This window comes from Varanus komodoensis, unplaced genomic scaffold (genome assembly GCF_004798865.1).
Source record: "Varanus komodoensis strain SLA01 unplaced genomic scaffold, ASM479886v1 scaffold30, whole genome shotgun sequence".
Taxonomy (NCBI): Eukaryota; Metazoa; Chordata; class Lepidosauria; order Squamata; family Varanidae; genus Varanus; species Varanus komodoensis.
In genome coordinates, this window is record NW_025335762.1 from 10,651,319 (window position 1) to 10,678,266 (window position 26,948).

General features: G+C 47.1%; 1 protein-coding gene across 13 annotated transcripts in view; it reads right to left on the reverse strand.

The window, feature by feature from the left end:
- Window positions 1-3,442: 3,442 nt before the first annotated feature.
- PKNOX2 (PBX/knotted 1 homeobox 2) overlaps window positions 3,443-26,948 on the reverse strand; it is a 372,168-nt gene continuing 348,662 nt past the window's right edge. For all 13 annotated transcript variants that reach the window (XM_044437340.1, XM_044437344.1, XM_044437343.1 and 10 more), the window contains 4 exons: window positions 24,701-24,820; window positions 12,392-12,468; window positions 9,933-10,111; window positions 3,443-7,837 (listed from right to left, as the gene is read on the reverse strand). In XM_044437340.1, coding sequence (XP_044293275.1) covers window positions 7,593-7,837; window positions 9,933-10,111; window positions 12,392-12,468; window positions 24,701-24,820 — 621 coding nt within the window. In that variant the 3' untranslated portion in view covers window positions 3,443-7,592. The remainder of the gene's footprint in view (window positions 7,838-9,932; window positions 10,112-12,391; window positions 12,469-24,700; window positions 24,821-26,948) is intronic.

Here is a 26,948-nt window from a genome sequence, read left to right on the forward strand (position 1 = left end):
AATCTGCTCCTAAACAGGCTAAGAGACTATCAGAGGTGCCGACGGTACTTCATCCTCCATTCACATCATGGGGCTGCAGAAATGACCTGCACTTAGTTAACTTTCGATTTAAGGCTCTCCCCACCAGATAACGATGCTTATTCCTTTGTGTGCTGCAAATGGTCCAATGCCCCCCACATTGTATAATGCCTAAATCGTGGCAAGCTCTGCTGCTTTGAGGCCCCCTCCCCACAGTTCTTTGTACCAATCAGAAATCTCCATTTCTACCCCAAAGCCCCGCCCGGATGGTGCCCCTGACCACAGTGGGAAAAGAAAAGACCACTGTGACATCTGTGACATTTCCCCTCTTTCTTCTCACTGTCTGTGCATCGGAATTCTTCCGGTTCAACTCCCTGGATTCCAACCTTTCTCTCTGCTGTAAGCCCAGCCTGTGTGGAGGGTTTATGTGGGCCCTTGGGAGGAAGTGAGTCCGTCATTGCGCGGGGGTAGCTAGCCAGGCCGGTTTGTGCACACGCTGCCCATCAGCCATCCTGCTGCTGCACAGAGTTGTGGTTCTGTGCCCACAGCTTACAGGCTTTGTGTACTTCGTTAGCACAAAGACGGGGCCTGCTGGTGTGCCTGAGCTTGGTTTGGGCTTGGCTGGCTTCCTAGGTCAGGGCTGAACACAAGAAAGCAGTCCAGTGGTCGCAAGAGAGCCATTCTGGGAGGATTTTCACATCATGACCGTGCATATGCTATGCTATGCTAGTTGCGAAGTCATGTCTGACCCGTCGCGACCCCATGGACAACATTCCTCCAGGCCTTCCTGTCCTCCACCGTCCCCTGGACTCCACCTAAGCTCACACCGACTGCTTCAGTGACTCCATCTGGCCACCTCATCCTCTGCTGTCCCCTTCTTCTTTTGCCATCTATTGTTCCCAGCATCAGGCTCTTCTCCAGGGAGTCCTTCCTTCTCATTAGGTGGCTGAAGTATTTGAGTTTCATCTCCAGCATCTGGCCTTCTAAAGAGCAGTCAGGGTTGATCTCCTCTGACTGGTTTGATCTCCTTGCAGTCCAAGGGACTCACAGGAGTCTTCTCCAACACCACAATTCCTTGGTGGAATCGCTGCCTGCCATGGCGAAGGGGCTTGCATAGCACAATGAAGCTATGAGCTATGCCATGCAGGGACACGCAAGACGGACAGGTCATAGCAGCGAGCTCTGACATAAGGTGATCCACTGGAGAAGGAAATGGCAACCCACTCCAGCACCCTTGCCATGAAAACCCCATGGACAGTATTGACTGTGCATAGCTAACCTTTTTTCCCTAGGAGGCTGACAGAGAAGGCCTGTCCTCTGTAAACAGACCCCTGGTCAAGCTGGGAGAAAGAAGGAGCTCCTAGCCCCTTCAAGCGCTGGCCTCCCTGTACTGCTGGTGTGTATGCAGCACTAACCCTCCTCTTCCTGTTGGAGAGCAGCCCTCGACTTATGAGAGGTTCACCATGCCTGCTTTAGGTAAGCGATAAACACCATTTTCAATCCTTAAAGGAGAAATCCCTCATTGAACACTTCTGTTTCCTTGCCTCTCCTTCTGCAGGAGGACCTGGAATTCAAAAGCTCGGTTTCCCCGCATCTCCCTTCTGCCTATTTCCCCGTCTGACCTTTTATAGCAGGTGCAAGCAGATTCCTGTACTGATGCATCAAGCACAGTGGCAGTGGGCAGAGATGGCAAGAAAGCAAAACAAAGACCTCGGTCTGTATCATCACAGGCCACCCAGTGCTTCTTATTGTGGAACAACAGTGCAATTATTTTGTTCTGCTCGTAAAGAGAGGGGGCTGCATATTGGAAAAGCAACAACGGTAGCCCCTGGCGATTGGTAATGCAGGGAGATAGAACAGAAATTAGACGCTGCACACCAGAGAGAGGACCAAGCTGCATACGCATATGATGTGTTTATGTTGTTTAGCTCCCTGCGGTGATGAGAAAAATGGGCCTTGCCATTTCTTTCTGTGAGCACCCTGCTGCTACTGCAATATGAACAAGGTTGTACACATCATTGCCATACAAAGTACCTCCTTTATTGATTAGTGTCTTTTTGGGGAAGGAATCTGAAATGGCCAGTAGCGCTGCTGAAGAATTGCCATGCATATTCATACCAGCATCAAAGCGGCAGATATGCAAATTGGCAGCAAAGTTGCTGGAGGGCTTTTAATTAGTCCCAGCTGAGGATCCCAGAGGAAACTGTACAAGTCTTGGCTAATTCCCCCCTTCTTTCCCCTTCCTTCCCCTTGCGTTCTCCCCAAAAATCCTTTCAGTTCAAGGGAGGACATTTTCCATCAATATAAAATAAAGCATTCACCACTCCACAACCAAATGTGTCTGGGGTTATCTTCACTGCCTGGAGTAATCTTCAGGGAATGGGCTTACAAAGAAATCATACCTCAGAAATAGTAGCTGCTCCACTCAGCAGAGGTCTGTCCTCCGGTTTAGGGTGTCCTTCATTTGATGGGCTGTCCAGTCAAAGCCCAGTTTAGAGATACGGAGTCATAAGCAGCTGGGAGAAGCAGGACCTTGCAGTTCCTCATTTACAATTCCCATCTGGAAGTGGAAGGGGCAGGTACCAGCTCACCTAGACAGTTTTCTCCTGTCCAGACAGATCTTGCATTGCTCTTTAGCTCACCTTTATTATTTCTAAATGTGCACCCATTTAGAATATGCAGATATAATGCACATTTGTGCCTTCTCATTTTGGTGATGAATTTCCTCTTTTTTTTTTTTTGGCAATGTGTAAGTAACTATCCTATACAAAAATATTTGGAGGGCTTATCCTGGCCCAGGAATCTGTAGTGGAATTGGGACATTTCTCTATCATAACTGCCGATGTCAGATCAAAACCTTAACTGGTATCTGTGGACTGCAAAGTAAACATAACAGATCCGATGCATGTCAGTGCGACCCTGGCTTAGAAGACAGATTTGTGGCATGGATCTTATATTTTATTAGGGATTAAAGGTAACTTCCTATATGGGAACATATAGAGAAGTGGAGGAAAAAAAAAAAGCCTGGGACAGAGTAATGTAAAAAGCAAGCCAGTTTTAATCCTTCAAAGAACTGGAAGCAGAAGCTTTGGTAGAAGGAAGGGTAAAAGCTTCGTGCAGAGAATGAAGGCAGCTTTTTTGTTCAGGGTGGAGAGAACACAGACTCTCCTACGATGCAGCAAGATTCTGGTTAAGTGTTCTCAAAAGTCCAGAAAAGGCTCATGCTCAGACTTCTGGTCTAGCAAGATGTATAAAAATACAGCCATTGCCTTGACTTTGGAGAGTGGAAATCTAACTTCTTTGGGTATATGGCATTTTTGCCAAGATAATACAGGGGTCCCTTTGGTGGATTTGGGTCTCTATTATTTATTCCTAATCCATTTTTAATAGTAAGAGCATATAAATAAACACAATAAAATACAGCTGAAAAACCTCATCTGGTAGCACTTTATAATAAATGGACATGAATCAATACTAAATTACAATGAATTTTCTATGAAATTACATATTACATTCATGCCATATCAGTATCCAAAATGGGGGCTTTTTATGCCCACTGATATTCCAATACATTCCCAAGGAATTATCATCAATACATCTCTTAATGTAAAGTGATTGTTTTAAACCTCTCAACTCCTCAAAGAGCCAAAAGAAGGAGCAAATTGAAAACTGTACTTTGTGAGGGAGAAGAAAGTAATTATTAGAGACAAGTAAAGCTTTAACTTTTGATCAAACATTAAAAAAGGGCAAATTCATTGACCTGGAAGTTCAGGATTGGTTTGGTTGACCCACTGAGAAAGGTGTGCAAACTATTTGCAAGGGGTGTTGTGCCTATGCGTGTTTGTGGTTATTTATTTATCTATCTATTAATTTTTTTACAGGAAAGACACACCTGAAGGGGGGAAATTTTCTGACCTGCTTCACTTTGGAAGTGTGAGCCTTATTGTAATGATGGCTTCAAAAAGAAGAAAAAGCAAAACAAAAGTAAAGTAGATGGATTGGATAACACAGAGTATAAATAGATTGGGGGTGAGGGGTCTCACACCTCTATTGGAACATGAAACGTCAGCTTTTTCCAGGAGAAACCCATTCATGATAGGGAAATCTGACAACCTGCCAATCCAGAGAATTGATTGCAAGCTGCTACACACATCCACCCATTATTCTTTGAGTACACTGGAGACGTTTTCCTGAGCACCAAGGTACAGAACAAAATTAACAACCATTTTAAATGGCACTCTTTTTCATGCAGCCATGGGGGAGGAAGAAAAGACTGAACAAGAGGAGCATCGTGTGTGGCTGGGGTGTGCCTTGTGCAAGTGCTTTTTTCAGTGCTGAGATGTGCGGCCTTCCTGGGCAGACATTCCGGGGGACTTCGGGAGACCCTTTTGTGGCACAACAGCCACCACAGCGGTCACAGTAGGCTGCCCTGACCATGAGGAGAACTTGCCACGGGTAGCCTCCAACCATCTGGAGCACAGGAACTGGAGGTGTGAAGGGCAAAGGTGCAGCGCCAAGGATTGCCCTAAAGAGGCACCTGCTGCAGCTAGTGTCTCAGTCAGAGGTCACAGCCAGTCCTAAGAACATCCCGGTCTTGATGCTTCTTCTCATAGCAAACAAGGGTGACCTCCTTTCCCTCTCCCAGGAAGTGAGCATGCAGCGAGAAGGGCAAGAAGGAGAGCCAGTGTTCTCCATGGGCTTGGTCCTCTGTCTCTGGGAGATGGCACAGACTGGGCCCCAAGTGAAAGGCAAGAACATGGGCAGAGGCGATTTTGGCTGCAAGGAGTGGGAAGAAGGTAGGAAGCCCTCCGAGAGGATCTTGCCTGAGGACTGTTCCCCGTTAAGCCTTTACCCAGCAATGACAGAGGACCAGCTCTCTTCCTGGTCAGAGTCAGCACACATTGAACTGCATCAGTGTCTGTGACAGTCAGATCAGCACATCTTATTACTCCAATTTCTCTCCAATCATCCCCGTCCAGTGCTGCATTAAGGCCACGCTCGCTTGCCAGGGTGTGCGTTTACGAGGGAGGAAGCCTAGTGGCATGATGGCTGACTTCTTAGGAGGGTGCTGCTGTTTAAAGGGTACTGGATGCACACTCCATGTACATCTCCTCTCTGGAGAAATCAGCCCACGTTCCACCCTCAGCTCCTTCCACCTTGTTGCAGAAGGCTCTGATGGAGGGACCATGATACATGGTGTTCTCCATGAATCTAGTACTGATGAAACTGTTGCATGCGTGAAATTCAAGATTAAACCCTCCTTAGCCATATACGAGGAGCACAAATAATTTCTGAGACTTCCTCAGGTTTGTGGAGTCACAGCAAGCAATCCCCCACCTTTTAAAACTCATTTCTGCGTATGAGCACTGCCACGCTCACCGAAGGATCATCTGAAGCTCTGTTTTCTGGAGCACAAATGGCCATGCCCCCCCAGGAGGAGGAAAATGCAGCCGCCCAGTATCTCTGTGCTAGATCGGTGCCCTGATTCTTTTGCCTATCCTAAATGTGCTCTTGCTCTTGAATGAGAAGTGAGGTGGGGCTGAGAGTCTGCACGCTCAGTTGTGCTCTGTGTTTATACTGGGGCCTGGGTGTCTGTCACAGAACAATGCAGCAGTGCACAAATGTTGCTCTTGGCCACCTTGTGCGTATCCTGAAGCTGCCAGGATCCCATGCATGTTTCTTTGCAGCCCAGCTGGGTTGGGTTGCAAAAGGACCTCTCCCCACCCCCCAAAAACACTGTTTTCATGCTGCTCATAGTGGAAGAGAAATAACAGATTTGCTAAGGAATGGGAGAGACTTTTCCTCCACTTGCTGGTGATGCCTAGAGCTCAAGAGGTAGGGAGAGGAGATGCATGTTCATGTGCAGGGTGTACCTGCATGTGCCTCACCAGCAGGGCCATAAAATCAAGAACTTCTGGAGCTATACATCTCCCCCAGATCAGGGGAACTTGACAGCTACTTATGAGATTTTGTCTGGATGACACACTGCAGCTGGTTGAGTTCTGTTAGCCACATTCTGGAGGCTTGAGGGGGAAAATTGCCTTAAATACAAACTGGCATTTGCAAGGCTAGTGCTTATGTTTACTTCAACACGCCTCCACAAAGTGGGTGCTTTGGACACAGCAGATCATCACAAAGACCTCGCCCTACCCCAGTGCTGCAAAGAAAGGATAATGGCAGTGTGAGAAGGAAAATGGCGCACCATCTCCCTCGGAAGAGGTGATGGTGGCAGCAAGGAATGCTGCAAAGCAACCTCGGCTGAGACAGTGTAGCACAAGTGCTGGACTGAGCGATAATGGTTTTCTGTGGGAGAAAAGCTGTGAATGCATCTGATCCCAGTCTGCATGTATAAAACACATCCAGTCGAATATTGCTTCTTGGAGGCCTTTTCATCTGGGAGCTCTGGAGGTGGCAGAGCAACCGGTGATAAAAACTGACAGGTGAGGCATACCAGGCAAATTAGATTGTGAAAAAGGCATTGATCTCACCACCTGGATAGCAATTTCATTTGGTTCCAGGTACTCCCCCCCCCCGCCCCCTTTGCTTGGAAATTTGTGAATTCTCTAAGGCAGCAACAGCCTTTTGCTTGCAAATATTTGGGACTCTTAGTCTGCTCATATTCTACTGGTGCATAAAGCCATCTTTGTTACTTTTCCATTTAGGATCCTCTAAACAATTAACATAATTATTCAGTGGCATTCTTTCTGGATTAGCTGAGGCTACATAGTTCAGTAGAGACTCAAACCAGACATGTTACTATTGTGACACTCCATTTAGAAGGCTGAAATGGTTCTGCTCCTCTCCCAACATGATTCAGATTGCTGTGTGGTATTTATTTGGCGTATTAACCACAAAGCCTGGGCCCTCTGTGTGTTTCTTGGGATCTTCCCCAGTAAAATCCTGAAGAGGTGGAATCCAGTTCTTCAGAACCAATCAGGAGTCTAGTGGATCCACCATTAAACTCTCTCAATGTTCATTTGTTAAATTTTTGCAAATTTTCAAACTTAATTTTTTCTACATCTAGATATTTATACTCATTGCAGTCTTTTAGTTTCTTTTTCTTTGTGTAAAAACCATCAGTCTCTTCTTCTCTCTCCCTCTCTCTCTCACACGCTCTTTTTTGCATCTATAAATCTCTCATAAAAGCAGTGAAAATGAAAACAGACTTGCCTCTCCATTGCATGTCACAAAAAGGCAATGCATTAGAACATCCATAAAACAGTCAGTCATACAGAAAACAGCTTACCCTAAAAACACTTTTGTTGTTGGTATTATCAAAAACAAAAGGGTGGGGGAACTGGCCACAATATGTGCCTTGTAAACGCGTGTCCTTCACTTAAATAATCAGTTTGCACATTCGACAGGGTGTCCTAATTGTGCATTCACGTCCATTCCTGCAACTGTGAGCGGGCAGAGCAGGACACCTGGTAAGGGCATTGTCACTGGATTTGAACGATATCTTTAAAGGGATGCAGGGCGTCTATGTCAAAGTTCAGGCTCTCTCTACAATGGGCAAGCAGGTCAAAGAGCTTCTCGGGAGGCAACTGCCCCCAGCATTGGCCACCGCTTGCGCTCTACTCGACCGAGTCACTGTGCTCCAAGCCAAGGTCACTAACGTTTGTTGTCTGGAGCTCCTCGGCATCTTCTTCCAGCTCCTCGTCCTCCTCGTCCTCCTCCTCCTCTTCCTCCTCCATCTCATCCTCCTCCTCATCCTCTGTCCCATCAAGTGAGTCATCGTGAGCTGCCATCATGGCTTGCTGCATAGCAATGGTAGCGTTGTCAGAAGAGAGGGATTGGAGGTTGTCCATATTGATGGAGCCTGGAATGAGAAGCAAAGGGATGATGGCAACCTTAGAGCACCACCGGCCGCCGCTCAACAGGCCAATGAACTGGTTGCCACCCTCGAAGAGCAGTGGGATAGAACACTGCAACTAAAAGGGAACAAAGAGTCTTGTGGCACCACAAAGATCACAAAGTTTCTGGATAAGATCTCGTGAATAGCAGACTACCTTGTGTGATGCTCGAAGCTTTCACCTTGGACTGGCAGAGAGTGTGGGGAACTGTTGTCCCAGGGAGCTGCAGTGCAAATTCTCTTGGACAACCCCTTTTCATCTCTCCGTTCTCCCTTCCCAGTGTGTGCATGTGACTCTTCCAATGTGTGGTCAACGCTTCAGGCATCTCACGAAGTAGACAACATCCACAAAAGTGTACGTCAGAATAAATGCACAAGCCTTTAATAACAGGTGTGTAGAAGCAACACACAAACTCATCAGTATCTTTACATTCCACTGGGAAACTCCTCCTGACTAGCTCCTTTTCAGGTTTCAGTCTTTGTTTTGCTCTTATATCATGAACGTTTGTGCAGATTCTTCCAAACATATTCATTAACTGTGCACATCTTTGACATGAATGAACTATTTCTCCATTGATTTAGGAGTGCGGGCATGCATTTTTGCAGCAGTATGAATTTTTTCAGGGGCATCTTTCAAAGGTACACACACAACCAAGTGCATTCTTCTTTGCGTCCGCAAGTCACAGTGCACAGTCACACATGTACACTGACTGCATTTTAGTCTGTATTCAATCCAGGAGGTACAAATTCTGAAATGATTTTCACATACCTCCTACACAAGGATCCTTGTTGATTTTTTCTGCAACAGACTAATATGCCCAGCCCTCTAAAAAGAAAGAAATACATATCTGCCCCAGATTTCTCTTGGGCAGATGTATTAGAATGTTGGATGTACCTTGCGTATTTCTAGGAATCCTTCCATGAAAAGTCCACAACTGGCAGAACAGCTTTTCCAAAACTTGTTTTGCCAATTACTGGCCTCCCTACAGCAGGAGGGAAGGGAAGGAAAGGCAACTCCACCTCTCCCTTCCAGTACCTCTATTGTTCCTGAGTGCCTTGCTGCTCTCCAGAGCAGATTCACAGGGTTATCCGAGTGTAGGACACGGAATAATAAATTCTGTGGCGACAACCCAGATTCAGGCTAGATAGCAAGAAAAGCTTCCTCACTGTCAGGGCAATATGACAGTGGAACCAGCTGCCTAGAGCTGGGAGAAGCCTAGTGTGGGCTCTCCCACACTGGAGACATTCAAAAAGAAACTGGACAACCCACTGAGTGGGGTGGTGGAATGTGGTGTCCTGCAACCTGGACCTGGTGGCCTTCATGGCCCCGTCTGACTCTACTATTCTATGGGTACAAGGGGCTGCAGGAGCAAGGGGGAATCAGAGAACATTGCAGTGAGTTGCAGTCGCCCCACTGCAATTCACAGAGCTCTCCCTCCAGCAGGAGCAAGGCCAAGATCTCAGCCCCTAGAAGGGGCAGAGTGCATTTCTTGGAATCGGTGGGAGGGAAGCTTTTGACCACTGGTTCAATTTCTGGAAGAGAAAGCATTTATTCAGTATCACAGTTCTATCCTGCTTTCTCCCTTCTTGCATGGAGCCCAAGGGGGCTTATGCAGCCCCCCCTCTCTCTATTCTGTCTTTAACCCTGTGAAGTAGGTTGGGCTGAGAGTCAGTGACTGGCCCAAAGTCACCCAGTTGGCTCCATGGCCAAATGGTGAGGGGGATCCAAGCCTCCTGAGTCCTAGAGCTCAACTCTGACCACTATTCTACTCTGGATCTCAATATACTGGCTTGCCTCCCTTTAATGCTCTTGCCCAAAGTATCTCGTCTCTGAATGGCATCCTACACTGAACATTCAAGTGAGCTGGCTTAGGGATGGCAGCCTTTATTTCAGTTCTCTGCACGTGATGCACTTTTGATGCAGTATCCCCGGGGGGCTCCAGGAAAGGCTGCAGAGGGCTGCACGAGGCCCCCTCGCGCACCTCTGTTGAAGTGTCAGGCTCAGCAGGTCCACCTATAGCATAAGGTCAGCTGGACGGTGCGCCCAGGCCGGAATGCTCACCATCGGGGTTAGCACCAGGGTTGCCTCCTTGCTGCTGCAGCACTCCCGCTGCGATAGAGTTGGGCCAGAATCTCTGTGTCGGCCGGTGTTGCGATTTGATCTTCTTGGCTTTGGGGGCTGGATCCGGATTGCTTGCGTCCAGCATGGGCTGCAGGATACGTCGTCGGGCATTGATAAACCTTCCCATGGGGAGGAAAAAGAGAAAGATTTCATCACAGTCTTGGTCTGCTCTGTGTGCCACCTGTTGCTGCTGGTGGGCCATTGCATCCTTTGGAATCTAACAGTTGTGGATTCCTGCATAAAGACTTCCTTAAGCAATTATATGCAGTGGCAAATTCATGTGTAGTGTGTTAACCGGGAGCCTCAAAGCAATCAGCTGAAAAGAGGAGTCGTTGAAAAAACTTGGAAGACCCTGAGAGCAATAGTATTGTCCCCAGCCATTGTTTGAGGGTGACATAGACTAGTTCAGATTTCTAGCTCTGAGTTCAGAGAGTGTCCCAGGGATCAGAGTGCCAGGTAGATATTTTTTTTTAAATGCATGGATTTTTAAATCTGTCTTGCACTGGTGATAAGTAACCAGTAGAGGGAGCTTATCTGAATGGATTTTCCCTTTGTCTGGACAGTTAAAAGACTGGAAACCTCAGGAAGCTCATACAACTGTGAGTTGAGGTTTGGCTTTCACTGGGGAGGGAGCAGGTCTTGAAATGAGTGCCAGCATCATCCAAATTGTCCTGCATGAACCAATTAAAAAAAAAGGCACATGTAAGGAGTGATGCAAAAAAGGCTATTCATAGGGCAGGCGGTGTGCTTGAATGTACACGGCATTCAACATGACCTTTGCTGCCATGTATAGTTTGCACCCAGGGCAGAACGCTATAGCTTCATCTAGCTCCATTCGTCTATTGGATCTGCAGCTGCTGGCCAGAGACTCATGGCAGGGGGTCCCATTGTCCCCGTCACATGGGGATATCAAAGGAACTGCACTGGAGCCCGTCTTGGTGTCCGGCAGGTGTTCTATTGCTGAGCTGCGATCTCACATTTGCTGCTGACTTCGACAGATTATATGAAGTGAATTCAGGAGAAAGTGCCTGTGACCTCCCGCTGCCAGTCTTCTTCTTGCCCTTCAGAGCTGCCCTGGCCATGCTAAGGGAGGCTTCTCGCCCCTTTCCAGATAAATAAGGCTTAAAACCTGTGCTTACTTTTGACCAGACAAACCCAACCACAATTATTCTAGCCAACCAGCCATTTCTAACTGCACATCTGGGTTTAAAAGCACAGCACAGCACAGCACAGCAAGCGAGATATGTCTAGGATCTATTTGCGCTTCCCCAAGGTAATTGCTATTATGCACAAACAAACTTCTTTTCTCTATGTGCCCTCATGTGGTGAGAATTGGAATTGTCAAGTCCTGCGACTAAAGTAAAACTAAGGGTTACCCTAGGCTAGTGATGGCAAATCTTTTAGAGACCAAGTGCCCAAACTGCAACCAAAAATCCACTCATTTATGGCAAAGTGCCAACACTGCAATAAAACCTGAAAACTGAGGTTGTAGTGCAGAAAAAAACACCTTAAAGCCAGCCCAAGAGCGCGCGCGCGTGTGTGTGTGTGTGTCCGTCCCCTTGGCAGAGCACTGACCAGCAATGCGAAAACTTGGAAAAGTCAGGGCTAATGAGTTTTGGCAATTTTGAAAAAGCCTTCCTTGAGTAGCTTTTTCTGCACTGCTCATCATTTCTGCCCACTCTAAACACATTCCAACCATCAAAATCACACCAGGACACCTCGTTTTTCTAACCCTAACCCTAACCTGGTGCACAACCCTCACCCTAATATAGGGCGAAAGTTCCTTGGAAATAATGCGATTTTGAAAAAGCCTTCCTTGATTTTGAAAAAGACTTCCTAGACATTGTCTGTGGGGGCATAAGATACCGGGTATCAGTTCAGAGCTGCAAAGAGAGCAACACCCTCAGTGGAATGGGGTACGGATCCTGGCTCAGATTTCCTGGCCCTATCCTCCTCAGTAGCCTGGGAAGCTCTGAGGCAGTTCCCTGTCCCAGGACCATTTTCATGCCCTCAGGACGGGAGTGGACACAGGAAGGATCTACATACCTCTCAGACCTCTCCCCACCGGCACCCATCTATCAGAAGTCAAAAGGAAGGAGATGGAGTACCTAAAACGCTTCTGTGGCTTCTTTGGGAGGCCTCCATTGTCTGAGTATCCATAGAGTAGGATTGCACCACAAGGTTGCAACCCCATTTTCATTTATCTGTGAGCAAGCCTGACTGAATGCAACAGCACCTGCTTCAGAGTAGACACACGTATGATTGTGCTGTGCAGTGTGCATCCTTAACACAGGTCAGAGCTAGAGTTGCCGGTGCATGTTGGACACGTGCCTCTTAAGGCAAGCAGCCTCAGGTTGTGAGGATGGAGAAAAGGGCGAGTGTGTGGTAATTTTGCTCACCAGTTGTTGACTTGCAAGAGCGTGAGGTTTGTCTGAGCCGCTATTTGCCTCTTCTCATCCTCTGTTGGATACGGGTGCTGGAAAGGGAGAGAGAAAGTCACTCGAGTGCATGAGGCTGCGGCGAGGATCCAGAGGGCTTCCCTTCAAAGAAGAGACAGGCAGAACTCCATGGTGTCATTCCACCGGCATTTCATCTAAAATGTTTTACTGTAAGGCTTTTTGTACATAAAAAGCACATGACGCAGTAGCTTGGTGGTATTATTATAATCCTATGTTAGTTTTGCAGTTGTAAGGCTTTTTTGTTTCTACAATGGGGATGGTTACAAACTTTGCTTGCATAGATTCACGGAATATATATGATCATTCCAAAGGAAACATATCTTTTTAAGTGCATCATTTCGATTTTTTCTCGCAGTCTTTTATCCTGTCCTAATTTGATCTCCCCTTTGGATAGCAAACCTCTCTTCTCCTACTTCTTTTCTGAGCACAAGTTTTGTGGAACAAGTTTTAATTCCCTTAATTATTTGCATCTTCTGATTGTTCTGCTGTCCTGTCTGGTTAGCCAGAGTGCCTGCTTTTCTCTATGGGTTTAACAATATATTTGTCATTATAACCTATGCACCTAAGAATATTTCCTTTGTATATCTGCAAGCACACACACACCATCTCAATCTCCAAATTCCACTCCCAGTGCATGCCAGGTGAGAGGTGTGTGGATTTTTTTTTAAAGTCCATCATAATCATTCTACTTTTAAAAGAATTGGAATTGCACAGCTTGTATATTTATATAGTGGCACTGCTACTTACCTTTACCACACTGTATGTTTTGGGGCCCAAATACATGAAGGAACACCTGTTTCCATACCAGCCCGATGGAGCCCTAAGTTCTCTTGCTGTGACCATACACCTTCAGCCTTCCTTATTGAAAGTATGCCACATAATCACAGCTTTCTCAGGAGTAGCATCCCCACTTTGGAATGCTGGGGTGTCCCCCTTCCTCTCTTCCCAAAGGATTGCTCCCTAGGTGGCTTAAGGGAAGCCAAGGGTAAGCTGACTTTAGCCTTGTGGGATCTACATTGCTCTTTTTGCTTGAACCAGGGTTTGGTGCAAAAGGCATACGCTTCCCATGACAGATTTGTTCTGAGCAGCAGAGCTGAGCTGCACTCAAGGTCCTTCCACAGACCAATCCGTACCTTGTTATCCTTAAGCTTGCTTCATTGCATCAGTATAATTTAAGGTGGATGAAGAATCATTTTGTTGCTGCAACTGCTAAACAAGCGGGAGCCAGGAAGCCTTAGCAATCTAATGGAAATCATGGAGAGCCTTCCCAGGAGGTCCCTTCTGCCTGTCCCTGCATTACAGCACTTTTCTCTGCACGCAAGCTTGGGACCAGACAGCCACATCCACCTGTGCTGGCTAGCCATCCCCTAGGGCTGGCTCAGTGCCGTGTCTGCAGCATTACTGGGGAAACTGCCTCTCCAGGGGTCCCCCGTCTGCTCCTCATCTCCACCAAGACTTTTCCAGATGCTATGGTAAGGGGTGACCTGGCAGACAGAATCCCAGGGCTCCCTGAGGTCAGAATAATGCTTTATTTGCAGCACTGGGGGCCTCACCTGGATCATGGGGAATAATAGCTGCAAGCTCACCTTGAAGGATTACCTGAAGGGATTTTTTTTCTGACAAGGTATGTGGAATGCCTTGAACACACCAGAAATTTGCAACCCTGTGCTGCTACTTTGCAAATGTTTAATCCACTTCCTTCCCTGAAGCGGGTTTGTTCTACTATTTAGACAGTAGAGGGGAGCAGTGAGTTAGCTTGGGGAAGGGAAGGCTGGAAGACCGGCTGCTAATTCTGCGTTGTTTGCTACGTGACAAATAGAACCTCGACTGGAAGTCCAGCGCCATGCAAACTTCAGAATTAAAATAGATCAGTTCAAAAGATCAAAGTGCAACACCCAGCAAAAGAATGGATCCAGGCATTACGGCAAACTGAGCAGCCCCAAGAGTGCTTGTTTGACATGCCAGTAAGAAAAGAGGAATCGGGGGGGGGGGGGGGGAGTCTGGAAAGAACAGGCGAAAGAAAAAACAGGAACTACAAGCGCATGCTATTTCACTGCACAGAATTCCATGGGGCTGCAACCAGCTTACCCAAGGATAGGCTGGACATGCACATGGTAGGCATGTTGTGAGCGGAGCTGGGGGTCAGACTAGATGGCCTGGGAGACCCCTTCTGACGCGCTCTGTTTCTATGTTTCTAAGTCATATGTAATCTGAACTCATGGAAATCAGTGGGACTGAAATCCCAATGGTTTCCATGGACCTACTCTAATTACGACTAAATTTGGCTTCGACCTGATGGTTGTAAGGCAATGCAGCCATCTAAGTCCATGGAGTCACTCAATCAAAAGCAACTACCCACTGCTCAGCCTATAACCATAATATTGCAGCTTTAGTTTAGTCTCACAACAGCCTTGTGAGGTAGGCTAGGCTGATAAAATGCCTTGTTTAAGCCCCTCTGGTAAACCGTATAGATGGGAATGGGAATTTGAACTTGAACTAATAGTCTGTTATACACCGACTTTATCTAAGAGAGTTTAGAGAAGCCTTCTCCAGCCTGATACCCTCCAGATGTTGGCTCCAGCTGCACCCAGTTTGGTCAATAGTCAGGGATGCTGGGGTTTTCCGTGGAAAATACCCAGAAGGCACCAGGTTGGGGAGGCCTGCATCAGAGCAACTGGAGGAAAAGCAAAACTGGACACAGTGCTCAGGATGGAGCCCAACTAGTGCTGGACAGAGGAAGCTGGTACCTCACATGATTTGAACCCATACTTTTATTAGCGCAGCCTAGCAGTGCATTTGCCTTTTTTGCAGGGACATCACATTGCCAAAACCGGGCACTCATGCCGGGGGTGGCAGGAGCAGCTGCACAGCCCAGGTTACGGGCGACAGGGCCGGCTGCAGAAAAGAGGCACCTTGCTGAGCACGTGTGCGGATTCAGCTACGAGAGCTGGAGCACCCTAAATGGCCCCACCCTGGCTTTATGCAAGGCCCCCCTTCTGGCTTTGGCTTCTGCAGGGCCAGTGGGGTGGGTCCCTTGCGGTGCTCCACCAAGCGGACCACCGGCAAGAGCCCCCCTGCCTCCCCGCTGCAACCTGTTTCTTCACCTGCCTCTTACCTGGCCCAGTTGCTGGTGCTGGCTCTCTGCCTGGGAAGCCAGCAAGTGGGAGCCACGCTGGGGAGGAGGAGGAGGAGGAGGGAAGGTGGCTGGAGGCAATGGTGATGAGGAAGCAGACCCTGGAGGGAGGCATGTTGGTAATGCAGGGTGTGTCACCCAAAGCCCCCCTCCCCGCCCCCGGCTCCCACTGGGGGCTGCATTTCTTTGCATTGATGCCACCTTCCATTAGAAACACTCCTCTGCCATGTAAGCTGATAGGAAGACTCTCATTTAATAAAAGCTCCCCTTGATTTAAGGCCCCCATGAGGAGCTGCAACTTCTCACTGAAATCTATCGCAAGTGATACTGGAACAATTTTGGTTCTGCAAGATTTTCTAATGGGTTGCTTGTAAGGGCCGGGCGCTCGTTGGACATTTTAAGCCATTGCGCACACTGAATTCAAGCTATTGTCATAGTAAGCCAAATTCAAGGACAGCCAGCTGTGAACTGAGGGATGTAGAGAACATCTTGAGGCCTAATCGAAAGTTCCATGTAGCTCAACAGAAGGACTAAAGAAGAAAGCGAGGGGAAATTGATCGTTGCTCCCTGGTTAGGGTCATCTAAGTGTCACCCATACTGAGACTATTTTGTGGCGGCAAAAATGTCTGCTTTGCTTTTCCTGGGCATTTTGATGTTTTATTGTTTTAATGCTTTTTGTTATTAGCACATTCGAGTCATTCTATAAGATAAATTGGTACATAAATATTTTAAATACCTAGCTTCTCCTGCCTTGTCTACCCAGCTGGGTGAAAAGACCTGACAGAGGGCTCCATTAAGTATGGTTGAATAATTCACTCCAACATCTTTTAAAAACATTGATCAGATCTGTAGAAATGAACATGGAAATTATACAATTGCAACTGAAAATATGAGTATTGCTGGGTGCGCGGTTTGAACCACACAAGGAAAACAAAACTGTTTGACAACATGCTCACAACTGACAAATGTGTAAACCCCACTGGGCATACTTCCAAAACAGAAACAAACACAGTTTATGAATGGGGGCATGCACACACTCACTGCTGCTTGCATTTGAAAAATGCACACAAAAATACTCAAGGTTTTTCCCTGTTATTAAGAAACAGCAAATTTGCACAGAACAGGCTTGGAATTAGGTGATGGAGGATGTTGCTGGAAGGACTTCAGAGGTTCATTCTTCTCTAGTTTGAATTGTGGGATTTCATCAAGATTTGAAATTTGACCTTCAGCAAATCAGTTTTTTCCTGACTCAGTGAAAAATGAAATAGCAACACTTATTTACCTGCTGTGCGATTTAATTAATCAATGGGAAAGGTGCCATGGCAACAAAATGATTTATTGCTGGAATTCTCCCTTGCAGTCTGGAGAAGCGAAATGGAGGGAAGAGCAAATCTGGACTACAGCACCCATCACCCATAGTCCATCTGGCCAAGGGCTCATGGAAGTTGTAGCAGATCATGGAGGGCATCAGCTTATGTAAGATGATTCTATAGAGGGCAAAGATAATGGGAGATTTTGGCAAAAGTAGGCATAACATCAAAGACATTGCAAGTGGGCATGGCTTTTCTTCTCTTTACTCTAGTGCAAATGCAGGATGTCTGATTTGGATTGGGACCCTAGTGTGAGGGGGTAGGTGAGGAAGAGAATTCCCTCTTCTGGACAAGCTAGCTCTGCTTCCTTTGATGACCAGGCAATGTTTTCAAAGCTGCAGGCACATCTGTAACTTTTCCCCAGGGCAGGAGCTCAAGAAATATCCCCCACTGCCGCCCAGTCTTTTCCAGGCAAGAATGACTGGCATCTGTTCTATATTCTGCTGTATAATATATTCGAATCTATAGGCTGAACTAGGAGAATGGCTGCTGAGGAAGCGCAAGAGCAGAAGTTGATGGGAAACTATTGCACGGTGGCAATAGCAGTGCTGATATATTGCTGGTGTGCCCCTTGCATTTTGCTCTTTCATTTAATGTGCTCCATTCCTGAGTATGGTGGGCACCGGTCCACCTCCTCACAGATACCCAGGCCAGCTGCACAACCACTGGGGAAATGCAGCATCCCCTCATGCAGGTGAAGGGAAGCCCCACCTTCACACTGCACCTGAATTCAGACGATGCAGGAGACATGGTGGGCAAGGGGGGGAAAGTGATGCACAGATAAGGGGGGAAAACAGGAGGGGAGGAGAAGCCAAAGCCATGAAGGGGCAGAAAATGAGACTCTGCTTTGTGCTTCCACGGTCTTGTAAATGAGACAAATGAATTGATTTTACTCAATTCATAAACGAAAGGAACCCCATTCGAGTGCATGGTGTGAGCATTTGGCCTGGTTGTTGAATGTCAATGCTAGACGATAGCTTAGCATGTGGACAGTGCTTGGGAGCATTCAGAGTGATCCATGTTTATTAGCTTGTTGCACACACTCCATGCAACGGCCCTGTAAAACATCACACTATTATTCATCCTTATATTGCAGATTGGAGGCTTGGCTCAGCTAGGCATCAGAGTATGCAGCAGCTGTTCTGGAACGGAGGACTTCCTGATTTGCAGCTCGCTCTCTTAGCTACTACGCTAAGCCAGTCACAGACAAGCTGGCTGAAGAACACCTTGCGTAGATTGAGCCAGGGCAGCTCATGATTAACTTCCTCAAATACCTCGTCCAAAGCCTCCCTGGAGGTCCCACCAGAGATGCTGGTTTAGAGCGCTATAGACCGACCAAGCATCAGCCCAGTGTCAGGGCAGGACATCCCTGGCAGGCCAGCATTAAGCCTGAGAGGGCTGGTCTCGTCCCCAAAGCGTTGCCATGTGACTGGAGCCATCCTTGTGGCCAGGGATTGTGGAATCCCTCTCCAGAACTCCCTGTCCAACCCCCAGAGAGCCCAGCCTCTCAGGTAAAGTGCAGGAACCACCTGGATTCAAATGTAGCAATGAGTGGTCATGGTGGGCATTTTGAACCAACGGACATCCGTCACTGCCACTTGGTCAGGAACACTATAAAGGGGGCTCTGCCATGTGATTGTCCTTTTGCTGGGACAACAGGCTAAATACGAACCAACAATATGATGCAGCTGCAAAAAGGGCAAATGCTATTTTGGGATGCATTATAGAAGTGTTATTTCCAAATCACAAGAAGTAGTACTTCCCCTATACTCCTCATTAGTCAGACCTCATGCGGAATACAAAGTTCAGTTGTGAGCCTCAAGATTTAAGAAAGATGCAGGAAAATTAGAAAGGGTCCAGCGGAGGGCAACAAAAATGATCCAGGGTTTAGAAACACTGCCCTATGAGGAGAGACTGAGAGAAGTGGGCATGTTCAGCCTTGAGAACAGAAGACTGAGGGGGGACAAGATCTCTCTCTATAAGGATTTCAAAGGTTATCACAAAGAGGAAGGTCAAGATCTCTTCTCGCTGATGCCAGAGTGCAGGACATGGAGTAATCAATTCAAGTTGTGACAGCCCAGATTCAGGCTGGACATCAGGAAAAGCTTCCTCACTGCCAGAGCAATACAACAGTGGAACCAGCTGCCTGGAGAGGTGGTGGGCTCTCCCACGCTGGAGACATTCAAACAGACACTGGCAGCCATCTGAGTGGGCTGGTGTAAATTGGTGTCCTGCAACAACAGGACTTAATGGCCTTCATGGCCACTTCCAACTCTCCTATTCTATGATTCTATGTATTGTTTGAAGAAATCCTTCCTTTCCTCTGCACATCCAAGACGGCATGGAACGCTACCCAAATGTTATCCTCGCAAACAATAGCATGGTTAGGCAAGGGGATCATTGTGTGCTGTTTTCCTGGAATGTTTTGGGCCCTGTGGAGTTTTACAGCCAAATTACCTTGTGAAGGAATTTTTTACTTGCCAGTCTGGATTGGAGGAATGATACAGCACTGTTACTTTGCCTTGCATGGAGGCCATTGAAATGATGGCTAAATGAGCATGTGCGCGCGCGCGCGCGCACACACACACACACACACACACACACACACACTTCTCTCCCTCTGAAAAAAATCTGAATGGGAAAAACATTTGGATTAAAAGCTGCAGCAACCCTACCCATCCCTGCAGCTTCAAGCATAATTGGGACAAGAACCCAAGAATGCCCCAGAGTCTCTTTCTAACAGTACTAATTGCATAAATCTGTATTAATTGCTGTGCAAAATAGTGCTCTGGAAAATCTGCCAAATGCCTTTTAATTCTTTTGCAGTTGAAGCCAACTTTTGTGAACGGATGATGGGAAAAAGCAGTCCTCAAAGCAGTGTGCTGTGGGTTGCAGGCGGCACAATTAACAAACCATTCTTGAAAGAAGTGAATCGTGGAGATAGATGGGTTACATAAAATCAAACAGCCCACCTCTTGTATTTAACGCAAGATTGCTTTCCAGATTATATTTCCCAATCTTGCATCATTTTGTGGACTTCTGAGCAGGGGTTTAACTCCCTTTGGCACCTCATAAGCAAGGCATGAAGACTATGGGTGTTTGTCTCCATTATCCAGTGAAGAAATACATTGCCTGGGTTCATACAGCACCATAATGCAGCCTCAAGGGTTGAGCGTGGGCTGTTGTTGAATGAGTTAGTGTGCTGTCTGGAGCCAGCTGTGCTAACCACAAACAACCCAACAAACCATGAATGGAACTCATATTTTGTTGTTGGGTTGTAAACTGTGGGTTTGTTATGTTAACTGGGTTCAGACAGCACAATAACTCACAGTTCAATGACAACCTTCACTCCACCCACACACAATCCTTGAATGTGGGTTAGTGTGCTGTCTGAAACCAGCCACTGTCTTAGCACATGAGACCTTAATCGCGGTGTCATAATAGGACTGTTCTTTTTTAAAAGCTCCCTGGGAGAGAATTCTATAATATTAATTATACAATCATGTTATTGTGTGGTGAGCTTCTTTCTTTCGTAAGTTCTAAACAGACTGCTAATTAAAGTCAACAAGTCGGCCCAAGCTGCAATATCAGGAAGAACAAATATTTTCCTTCTCCAAGCATTAAACACTGAATTCACCATCTGATTGTACCTTCCCTGCCCCCATCACATACATGTTCATTGTAATATTTAGTTCAGTTCTCCTTCTATTTATCTCCACCTTGGGAACTTCAACTTAATGTACCAAGTCTGGCCCAAAGGTCCATGTTTCCTCTGTGCATCGCCTGGTGAAGCAAAACACAATTTCATCCGAAGGCCACCCATGTCTTAGGGCACAAGGGGAGAAGGATGCCTTGCACAGTGGGAGCACCTGCCTCCTCTTCTTTTCACCACTCAGCCCCATCTTTCAGAGCACCACTGGGGCAACCACAACCATTTTCTGGCTGCAGCAGAGGGCAGGATGTGGGGAGTGAGCTGCAAGGCTGAAGTGCCTTTCCAGTCTTGTGGCTGCACGTCCAAAGAATTTTATGTCCAACTAGACCTTGCCAAAAGGATGAAGGCATTTTAAAAGCAAGTGCTTGCACAAGAGATACCTGCTTCTATGGCATTGCAACTTACACATACAGGATATACTTTAGCTAGTGGAGGACAACCTCCATCTCAAAAGGTTTTGTGATCTATTGGCTTACGTCACTTGGATCTTGCAAAGGGGCAAGGTTTAGAAATTAAGAGCACTGTTTTATAGCTCTGAATCTAGCTTTCAGGGATAGAAGTCAGAATAGTTATCTTAAAATTTCTAGCCGTCAAGTGATCTCCCAAGCAAACATGCAAATGACTGCAATTAGGAAATTCGGACAGATCTGTCTCCCATGGGTCACTTTAGAAGGAACATAAGGAAGGTTGACTGACACATCAAGCAGACTGAACAATGCAACTGAATGAGGAGCCCAGAAACACCCAAGAAAGGACCCACCACCATGGAACGTAGGAATACAGGACGCTGCCTTATTCTGGACAGATCTGTCAAACCCAGTACTGGGGGGACTGACCAGCAGTAGCTCTCCAGGAATTTGGAGAAGACTCTTATCTGGGGATACCAGGGATCAAACCTGAGGACACGTGCAAAACAGGTGTTCCACCAGTAGGCTAAAGGTCCTTCATGGTGCTTGCAGTAGCAGATGAGGAGCTATTGCTCCAGCCTGTTTGCACCTGCAAAAAGACTATTATGCATAGAAGCTCTCTTCTTATGCAGCTATGGATTGGGGTATATGGGATGGACACCAGCAGTCTATTCTCATAAGTGTTCCTTCCTTGGACACTAGGTGGCAGACAGAGCCCTAAACTTAAGAGTGAATTGCTAATGCTTCCAAATATAGGTGAATTTTTGTCTATCCAAGTATTTTGGCAAAGAGAGAAAGAAAAGAGTCTTTCTTCTGAAACTGTAGCAGTTTTGGTAAAATCTGAACATAATGAATGCATCATTGTATGAATCATGCTCTACTGAGATAGACAAAACTGGTGGCAAGGCATACGAATAGGTTACATTCCCTCGGTTTTCTTCCTAACTTTTGGATCGGGCTGGGCTGGTTCTGGCTGATCCAGCACAAGAAAGGCAGCAATGTTGCCCTGAAGCAGATGGGTGGAGAGGCAAGGCAGCGGGCCTTCTAAGCAGCATCCGCATTTGCTTCCTAGCAAGGAGCCGTGTTACTTCTGCGCACCTTGACCAAGTTTCCCCACAAGCGGGGAAGTACTTAGGAATGCCTTATATGGTCAAACAAAAATCCTTCTTTGGTCAACATGGATTGCCAGCTACGACTCTCCAGGAGTTTTTCCAGCCCTGTTCCGGGTGTGTTAGCTTGCATGTTATAATCTTGCAATGCTCAACCAAAACACTTTGTAACAGGGAACTCTGTCCTTTATGTCAAGGAGTTTTGATGCTGTGCTTTGACTGCACATATGTAAAAATAATTCACATTCACAAGGTAGTCAGATGACATTGTGTCTGGTTTCCTTTCACTTTCCAGGCACAGTTCAAAGTGATGGTTTTCACCTTGAAAGTCTTATATGTCATGGCCAGTGCTTTTTTTGTAAGAAAAAGGGTGCCAGAACTTATGAAATTATTTACTTTTCGCACGTAGTCAATCACTGTACACACACCCACACACTTCAGTTGTGTAACGAAACAGAACGGTCGCCGCCCACAGTAAGCACTCAGCGCGCGACCACATGACCAAGCACAAGCCGAGCAGCACCACAAGCCAAGCAGGGCCATCACAACCAGTGTGAAGTACGCATGCATCGGATTCAACACACAAGCAGCCCGCATGCACCGTTTTAATGATTTTGCCGCCGACCTGCTACGCTCGACAGGGCGATTCAAATTCACATGGACCAAACATCAAATTTTCAAAAGTTACTTTTAAAACTTGGAAAATCTGTCGAAAAAAGGTGCTGGAACTCCTTTCCGGTGTGTTCTATGACAAAAAAAGCACTGCTCATGGCTGCAGGGTTTCTACCTGCTCCCACATCCATCTGCCTGCCAGTTTGGCACATAATCAGAGGCTCTCCATTGGATGACTCTGCAATTAGAGGTCTGCCAAGTGGCAATCAGGCAAAGGGCCTTCTTCGTGGTGGCTCCCTGATTCTGAAATGCCCTCTGCGAGGCTGCTTGCCTGGAATGCTATTACCAAATGGACTAAACTGCTAAGGGTACCACGTACCACTGCCTACAAAGGAAGGCTCCTTTTTTGCCCCCCCCCCCCCAAAAGAAAAGGAAGTAGCAAAATGCTGTCATTGCAAGCAAAAACGTTCATTGATGAGGGCAATCAGTGGTTCAATCGGTTGGAAGCACTCCTGTTTAGGAGACATTGCCTTCACTCTCAATTGACTTCTTTACCCTGCATGATGCTATCACATAACCAGATTTTACTGTGGTACCATAATCCCCGAGTGATCCCTGGTTGGCTGGGGTCACCTGAAGGAGACAAAGCCCCACTGGGAAAAATGACACCAAGGCAGGAAAGAGGGGAGAAACACACAGCAGGTGTGCAAGGAGACAGTTAAGGGAGATTCAGGAAATATTCTCACCGCCCCCCCCCCCCCCGGCCCTCAAAATGACACTTTGGAAAAATGAAACAGGTGAATGTTTGGTGTATCCCAGTACTGGGTATAAAGCTATCAGCTTTTGTGTGGCAAGATGAAGCTAAAAAGTCCTTTAAAGCCGGGCGTGCTTTGATTCCTTGGTGCAGTGGAGTGTGAGCAGGCCTGTTCCACCGTGTTTCCAGGAAGAGGTACATGATGCTTAAGCAGAGGTCCAGCCAAGGGTGACCCTCATCTTCAGGCAACATGCCTCCTGGGAACTCCTGGTTCCCCACTGTCGCCCCTCTGCTTGGGCCATCACTGGCTCAGCAGCAGCAAGAAAGCTCTCCTCCTCTTTCTGGCTGGACCAGTGAGTACCGCAAAGGAAATGGAAAGTTGGGCGAGGTTGCAGCCTTGCACCGTTTGTACATAGAAACACAAACTGAGTGAGCCAGAAGGGGCCTCCCGGGCCATCTAGTCTGACCCCTGGCTCCAGCTGGCTCTGCTCGTGCCGTGCCTACCATGTGCATGTCCAGCCTAGTTACCCACAGTATTTCCTCAGGCATGAGAATGGCTGTGAAAGAGATGCTTTCTTTGGAATCCCATGGCCAATGATCCTTTGGGGTGGTGATGGGACAGGGCAGCTGCCGTTCTGCTGTCCTATGGGCCATGGGGCAGTTTCTGACTGTTTCAGCTCAGGGCCACTCTGACATGTGGGGAAATACTTTGCTTTAAAGTGGCACACAGTTGCCGTCCAATGGGCTGGCTCAGTACTTCCATTTTAGTAGATGATGGCTTGCCACAGTGGGCCATCCATGCACGTGGGCCCCCTCGTGTCTAGGGGCCCACGACCTGTGCCCCATGGTTCTGCTTTAGTGCTGCTACTGATCCCAGATAACTAACTGCCTCTGATTCTGTGCAGCCCATGTGGGTCCTTGCAGAATGAACGGGTTAGATTTATTTCTAAACAAAGAAGCAGGCTGCACAGATTGCCTGCCACCTCCTCGCACTCGCTTGTGTGACTGCCGGGAAGTGCTCTGCACTTTTTATTTCAGCAAAGCAAGCACCTTATGAACACACACAGAGAGCACCCCTCAGAGCGACTCCTCCTTAATGGAAAATGATCTCAAGGGGTTAATCTCTCAGACACACTTGTTGACTTCTCTCACCATAAGATGCTGAAAAAGCCAGGAGCGCATGATATTCGTAGCGTGTTTCGGCAGGACTCCCCGTTTGTTCTTCGACTTTTTATCTTCGCTGTCAAGAAGAGAGGTCAGGTCCAGGTTAACCTACAGGGCAGGGTAGAGAGAAAGGAAAGCTTAAACAACAATGCAGGTAAAAAGGGAAAAAGAGGAGCCTGGGTTGCCATGGTGACATGGTTCCCAACGCTGGTCCGATTTCATGGTGGCTCCATGCGACGAGATAGTGTTGTGCTATCCAAGCAGGCAAGAGCAAAAACTAACTTAAGAGGCTCTCCGTTGCTTGCTTAGAAATTACAAGAAATTATAAAAGAAGAGCATTGCCAGTCTGTCTGTCTCCGTCTGAATCAAAACGAAAATGGTCTCCCTGTTAAAGAATACACAATAGCTTGCCCTATATTTTCATCTGCAGAGTCTTGCCGGATATGGGCTCACATCCACGAACTGCATGAGCACAATTGTTGGCATCTGGTGCACACTTAAAGGGGTGAGGACACATGATATAGGAGGGTAAAGTGGAGCTCAGTTCAGGCCAAGCTGGGCAAAGCTCAGCCTTCCCAATCTACTTTTGTGTGCCAGGGCTTGGACCTGGAAGACGGAAGTGATCATGAAAGTATTTAGACAGTGCCTGTTGCCGAACAACGAGGATTTGGTAGATGCCTATGACTGGAGCTCAAAATGAAAACTTCCCTATGCAAAAAGCCTGCTCCATTTTGACTTTGATAGACATTGTTTCACGTGGGCATGATATGAAATGAGCTTTGCACCCTGCAATTACCCAGATTTCCCTTGAGGGATGCGCTCCTCCTTCATTATTGCACCTGCTTATTCACTTGCTGCCCTCCCTGGTCCAGACCGCCGAGGTGGAGGCATGGAGGAGCAGCTGGTGTCCCTGTTTCTTTGCTCACTGGCTCTCTGCCCGTCCAGCTAGCAAGTGGCAGCGATGATGGGGAGGAGGACGAGGCACGAGTGCGGCAGGAGGCAGTGGCGGCCGGAAGGTAGACTCACTGAGGGGCGTTGTCCAACCAAAGGGCCCTCCAACACAAAACACGGGCTGCATCCAGACACCTTTCCCACACCCCCTCCTTATCTCTCCATGGAGGAAAAGGCAGAGGGCATGAACTCACTGGGATGTTTGTTTCCGTACAGAAGTCCCACAAGACCTCTGTGAATGGTGGCAGAGCGTCATCTTTCGCCAAGGATCAAGGATTGCAGAAAAAATGGTAACCTGACAAGACCCTGTGATACGCGGCAGGCAATGAAGCTCCTTGTGTCATTTGCAATCAAGTGTAGGCTTGGTAGTCTCTCTCCTGTGTGGAGGGACCTTGTTACCATCTGCTCCTTCTTCCAAATAACTTTTCATGAGTGGAAGACAGGGGTGGTGGGGTAGGGTGTCCATGCACCCTCTTTGGAAGTGGAGTTCTCTCTCTGAAGAGCTGCTGGGGACTGTCCTCTATTTGAACGTGTTCTCTATTCAAAGAGCTGCCCAGTTCAGATCCAGTAGAAAGATAAGGAAGAGCAAGAAGGAAGAAGGAAGAGCAAAAGTTTCTTGGAACTGTCCATCTGCAACACCTGGACAATTGATGGAGTGAGGTGCATGGCCAGTGTATTTTTATTTAAATTCTACTTCTAAATTTTCATCCACACGTATGCACTGGAATATGTAAGTGTCGTGCAAAATGGTATGTGTTTTGTCCTCTTTTTGATTAAGTTCTTGAGCTTTCTCAAGCATTTGGAAGAACAAACTGAAAAGCCAAGTTTGCTTTTTGGCCTGAGAAGGAAGGGCTTTCTATGGCAGTTTTCATAACCATGGCCCATTGCAACAGCTGTGGAACTAAAACAGCTGCAGATCAGTGGATGAGGAGTAGTGGATTCTTGAGGACTAGCAGCTCTCCTTCTGGAAATTAATCACTGCAGCAGTCATTCAGTGTCCAACTCATTCTTCCTTGTCTCCACCCCAATCTTTTGCTCACTTAATGGGGATTCATGCCTTATGTTGAAACTGTAAGATATGATGAAGAGCAACATATTTGGAAGCCTAGAGCCCCACCAAGTTTTGATTTTGGGATTTTGATGCAGCTCCTTATCTATAGAATTAAATGGTATTTAGGTTGTCTTTAAGGGTCAGATCCTTTCCTCATTAAGTGTACTCTCAAAAGCAAAACCAGCTTGTACTTCGGGAGATGATTTCTATTTCATCGAATCCTTGGACCAAGGA